Source organism: Cryptomeria japonica, chromosome 5 (genome assembly GCF_030272615.1).
Source record: "Cryptomeria japonica chromosome 5, Sugi_1.0, whole genome shotgun sequence".
In the NCBI taxonomy this organism is placed as follows: domain Eukaryota; kingdom Viridiplantae; phylum Streptophyta; class Pinopsida; order Cupressales; family Cupressaceae; genus Cryptomeria; species Cryptomeria japonica.
In genome coordinates, this window is record NC_081409.1 from 906,348,780 (window position 1) to 906,355,035 (window position 6,256).

At 40.4% G+C, this 6,256-nt stretch overlaps 1 protein-coding gene across 1 annotated transcript; it reads right to left on the reverse strand.

The window, feature by feature from the left end:
- Positions 1 to 4,688: 4,688 nt before the first annotated feature.
- On the reverse strand, positions 4,689 to 5,934 carry LOC131066197 (uncharacterized). Its single transcript, XM_058000894.2, is given in 2 exon segments — positions 4,689 to 5,387; positions 5,560 to 5,934. Coding segments are annotated over 2 exon segments (1,074 nt in total).
- Positions 5,935 to 6,256: the final 322 nt, after the last annotated feature.

The following is a 6,256-nucleotide window of genomic DNA, read 5'->3' on the forward strand; positions in this document are numbered from 1 at the left end:
CTCCATACTCAGTCAAAGTAGAATGGGACTATGATGTGTGGATATCGCCCTCTCAGAAGGTGGTTCCTCTGTAAGCATGCTAACTGTCTCTCCATCCCATCCCATCTGTGCATCCGCAAATATGGTCTCCATACAATCACCTCAGTGGTCAATCTGTCAAATGTCACTCTCCAATGCAATAGATCTCCAAATCTCCACTCACTGGTAAGTGGATAAGCAAATACCCTAGGTCACTTACTAGCCGCACTCATCGGATAGCCGACAGGCCTGGTGCATGTAAAGTGCTCAAATATCCACACCTGCAGAAGCGTGCATGTCATCAAGCTGCAACCCTGTCCGAAAACATACTCCTCGAGGTCATGATAGAGATGTGCAAGCATACTCCGACCCTAGGCATATACTCTCCTGTGTCTCTCCATAGCCCTGATGCACCATGTGAGACCCCCATGCATGTGCGTACCTCGCCCATTAGGGCAGACGGCTAGTGCAATGATGGCTATCATAAGACATCTCATGAGGGGCACCTCTCCTGTAGGATGTAAGAGCCAGCTGACCATGATACGACCTCTCATCTCACTCGGCATGACTCTCCCTATGCAATATACCTGCTCCCTCTAATGATCCTCTACCGACCGATCGGTCACATATGTCACGGTAGCTCCTCTGATCGGTAGGCGAAGAATGCGGTACACATCCTCAAGTGTCACCATCATCTCCCCTACTGGAAGCTGGAACGTGCATGTGTCAGGATCCCATTGCTCCATGAGTGCCATCAGCATCACGGGATGAAATCGAATGGTTGGCATAAGAATCATAGACCACAAACCTACGATCGACAATGTGTCTCTCTCTGCCTGAGACAGCTGGGGAATCTGATCTCACAAACTACGAAGAATCTGCCCGCCGTATGCTCTCTCATGTATGGGAGACCCTGCAACACAAAAACATAACTATAATCAGCACTCAATCATCAAAATCATTCATGCAAACTGTCGAACATCGTATGCTAACCCTGACATCTCTCGCCAAGTCCTGATTGGGACCATGGCGCCCTGGGTGGGACCCACGGTCAGATTCTAGGGCCCGCAAACGATCACAGAAAGTCAAATGCAAAAAATCAAAAGTCAACGTTCAGTCAACTCACCTCGTCCAGTGGCTCATCGTCGATCACGGCCGGTCACAGGATCTCAATCCTCATGGGACGCTTCGGTCGTCGTGAAGGCATGATGATGGCTATGTGGGCTCCACTACAATAAACAATATTCAGAAATCAACAAAGTGACAAATGCAAATGTCACTTTCAAGGTATATACTTTCATTCCTTTACCTTTACTTTCAAAACCCTAATTTTCCTCTATCACTCATTTCATCATAACTTGAGTTTGGGAGATGCGATTTTTGAACCGTTTGTTGTGTAGGAATCGTATTTTCATTCCCCTACTCTCGGGATGTTCCAAAAAGTGCTCTGATGAAGCCTTTTCAGTGAACATCCCTCATCAATACTCTCTTACACAATTTCTCGTAAGTAAACATGCTACCCTGTTTCACCTCCCTAATAAGCAAGTCAAAATAGGGGGGGGCATATAGCTGCTCACAAATTTCATCACCTTCCTTAGTAAGCATTAGGTGATTTTGTGATCTAACATGTGTTTTGTAGGGTGCAGTTCCTAACTGTGTACTGCAGATACCGCTGGGGGCTTCATTCGACGAACTTATGGATATATCCTTTTTCAAATGATGTTTACTTTCTGTACTTTAGCTTGCATATGCACGTAGTACTCATATGACCGCTAAAGTGGGGGCTAAATGTAGCATCGTAAATTGTACGCACTTGCTAGGGTGGTACAATTTCACACCTAGTTTAGCACCCACCTTGGTGCATTTTACATTTTGCATTGCATTTCTACTTTAGCACTTAATTAATCAAATTAATTAGGTCTAAGGTCCTATTTCATCATCCTTCACATAATAAAGTTGGGCCCTTTCATTAAAATGTGCCCCTTTTCATGTTATTCCTCCAATATATCATTCAATCAAAAACCCTAATTAGGCCTTCTTTTGAACTTGGGGGCTTGATTTCGGGGGTCAATACATCTCGAAATCACCTATAACTTCGGAATTCTCTCTAAAATCATCATATCTGACGGCCCTAAAAATTTGGTGAAAAGTTGTCGGGACCATGGCGTCCGGAGTGCACACGGTCCCGGACATTTTTCTCGAAATTTTAGGAGCATGATCCAATCATAAAATAAAGCTTAACCCCAAGAAATTGGCGGGATATTCAATCTCTAGGTCGGCCAAAAGATGAAATTACGACCTAGGGTTTCATACATAAGAGCTCTCTTTCTTCATTTGAAAGGATCTGAATTTTGTTTTCAGGAACCTCATATGCAGCGAAAGAGCAGATCTTTGAAGACTTCAACAACTTTAAACATTCAACATCCCTCTATCAAGCATTTATCAATTCCATTCATCCATTTAGGGCTTGGAAGACATTGAAGAACAATAGGAGATTACCGACTGAAGATTGGCTTGTACCCCTCCCTTGGGGGTTGGGTATGATTTCATGTTGTTTTCATGTCTTTGCATAAGCTTCAATATATCATTTATTCATGCTATAGATCACTTTGCATCTTGATTTAGAGCATTTACATTATCATTTACAAGCAATTAGGGTTTACTTTCTAGGTTGCTCTAGTTTGCTTACTTGCATTTTAGATCTTGCACACACACAAGGTCTGCACACACATTACTTTTACAATACAACTTGGCTATTCGTGGAGGTGGAAATCACCGAAGCAGGGGTTTGACTAAGGAAAAACCCTATATAGCCACCCAAACATCTTTTCAGATACAAGTGCAGGTTTCGGGACTCGGACGACGCCGCAGGTTGCAGATCCGGGAAAAGCAGGTCGAGACAGCACCCCACACCAAATTCCAGAGCAAAAAACCAAGACAGGGGCGTGGGGCGCCCTGGTCCTTCCAGGACAGGGGCGCTGGGCGCCCTGGTCCCTGGGACAGAGGCGATGGGCACCCTGGTCCTCCTGACAGACAGCATTTCTGACAGTTTTCCAAAGTGCAAAATGGCAGTTTCAGGTGCAGTTTCCGAGACAGAATCAGGACAGTGGCGCCCGCGCCCCCGTCCCGAACATTTTCAATCAAATTTTGACTCCGGGTACACATCTGCATTCTTGTCTTGTCCTTGTGTTTGCAGCTTTCCATTGTTTAAGTTCAATTCTGCAATCTTGTTATTAGTTCATACTTGCATTTTAGGGCTAGGAATTGAACTTGCATAATCTTACCTTTCAATTACAACAAAGGAATAGAAATCCTAATAGGTAGCCCGTGGCTCTCTCTTTCACAAAAAGAAGTAGCCAATTGTGTGATACCTCTAGGCTCTTTCGTATTCCGTAATGTGTGTCAAAAGGTAGGATTAGGGCATGATAACCTAGTCTCGCTTTTTCTCCCACACATATACATACATATATTTACACACACATATATATGTGTGTGTATATATGTATATGTATATATTTATATATATGTATATATATACATATATACATACATATATATACATATTGTTGGTAAATAGATTTGTCACTGCGGTCGTTTACCTGAAACTGACCCTGTTTGCCCGATAAGCAGTGACAAATGTTCCAATAGTTGGAGAGATCATTCTGTGAAACATGATCTTCCTCTGCGCTTGAGAGGGGCAGCTCCCTTGTATGATATGGGTATTTAGGATTTTTGTGTACTTTTAACCTGAAAATACATAAAAGAGAAAACATAAAACTAAAAAGAAATAAAGGTAGAAACCCCAACAATAGACATACGACCATCAACTGAGATTTCTCAACATTAGCAACAAATTACAAGGGGAGTTTATAAGGTAATATGGTTATCCATGAGATGATGATAAAGAAGAATGACAAATCTCAACATACAAAGAGATAAGATACTTCAACACATTCAAACTGAGATACCAAAGGTTGCTTGTCCATCATCACATCAATTGTATAAATCACATATGCATAAAAAGACTACTAATTTGACATATGAGAAAGCATCAATGATAACACATGAATACATTTAGAACACATGAACTAAGATGTATTCTTCATTATCCTTTTGAAAATATACAAGTCCTTCTATACATAGTGCAAATCAAAATGTCAGTATAGGCTTCTTCTGGAATTCCAGCAGAGTTTTCCCATTTGTAAAAAGTCTCCCCATACATTACAAATAGCCTTGTATTTATAGGATTCCCAGAATAACCACCTTAGTAACTAACTTTAATCCTGGGTTAACAAGTAACTCTTTTCTGCGTGAATTTCAATGAGATAGTAAACTACACTTTTATGCGCAGAAGAAGTCAACTTTCTAACCTTTGGTTACAATAAGTGACATAAGTCACTTTTTACAAAAAGAATTTCAAACCTATTACATTTAATAAATAACTCATTTGTCGATTTTGTTCAGGTGGCCTCCATCTTCATTTGCTTCATTTTCTCTCATAATAATCTCACCATCTAAATTCATGTCTACAAGCTCTTGAACATCCTTATCCATCACGAACATAATATTTCTTTGAACAATAAGAAGGCGTATATGATGGTATGATCAATTCTTATATAGTCACCTTAATCAATCCCCATGGTAATTGCATGTGAATCCTACACTCAATGCTAGTGCTCAAGTTTTTCTATCTTTTCATCCTCCACTTTAGCCTGATCTTCACCCCCTTCTTCCTGAAAATCAGATGTCCAGAGAGTAAGATTATCCCTTAGTAGTTGCATGATTAATGTGTTGTGTTTTTAGGACTCTTCACTAATAGTGTCAAGCTATGCAATTGCTTCATCAAATGCTTGTTTGGCCAAATGGCAGGCTCTCTCAAGAGAATTTAGAATTTCATAGTAGAACACTGAGAAATTCAATGCCAGACCAAGTCTGATAGGATGGGTAGGAGGAAGGTCAGTTGTTGCTGTATTTGAAGTTGCCTGATAAGCTTTGAGAGATTGATCTGCAACTTCTTTCCTTTCATTTCCAGACTTGAACTCTGCAAGATAACGATAATAATCTCCCTTCATCTTGTAGTAGAAGACTGTGGACTCTCCACTGCCAAAAGATGGGATAATATGCTCATGAATGATTGTGAGAATGTCATTGCAAATCCTACAAAACTCATCCTCAACTTTGTGATAGTATTCCTTGATGCGTTTAATATTAACATTGGAGACTACAGTTTCAGCACTCGTCGGTGTAATTTTCTTCTTGCTCGATCGACTTCGGTCATTTTGAGCCCGAGTTTGAGGTTTTTGTGTTTCAATTGGTCTTGAAAATGATGGAAAAAGAGAGAGAAAACCATGTGTACATGGCAAAGATTGCTGAGCAGGCCGAATGATATGACGAAATGGTGGAGTCAATGAAGAAAGTTGCCAAATTAGATGTTACTATCTTTTATGCTTTGATGAATGTCGTGGCAATTTGGTGCATACTCTACGATCATTGCATTAAAAGAGACCACATTTCTTTAAAGCATTCTATCAAACACTTTACATGTTGTGTCTGAGCTTTCCACGATTGTGTTTCACGTGATATTCTGTCAAACACTCCACATGCATTGTCCATGCGGCCACATTCTACCTTGAGTATCCTGTCAAACAGATTACATGTGTTGTCTATGCGACCACATGCTTTGAAGTATTCTATCAGATAGTTCAATTGCCTTGGTGATGCTTGTACCAAGGCTTCATGGCCTATCGTCTCTACACAAGCGGGAGGAATGTTAGTAAAGGTTGTGGAATTTGGCTTTACACCTATTAATTGCATTAGCTTGAAACTTTCTAAATCTTTTTCATCATACTCATCAAAGCTTACCACCAAATTTGTATTGACACCAACCAATTGAATTTGGCTGAAACCATAGTTCATTTAGGCGATATTAAACAATTTCACAGGCCTCATCATATCTGTCAAGCAGTAAAATATCCCATATGGGTCGATGGATTTCCATGCCCAGTTTGAATTCCATAGGATTCTATTGACAAAGTTGAGGCAATTTCTTAAGACTTTCTTAAGACTTTCTGATAAATTCAATTTGTGCATACGTTGCTATCATCGCATCCACAAGAAATCTTTTACGACATTTTGTCAAACAGTTCATATATCATCTCTCCATATTTTTCAAGCATATTAGTCATTGCGGTTTGATGAATATCGTGATTGGTTTTGTAACCTTCCACTCGTGGCATTT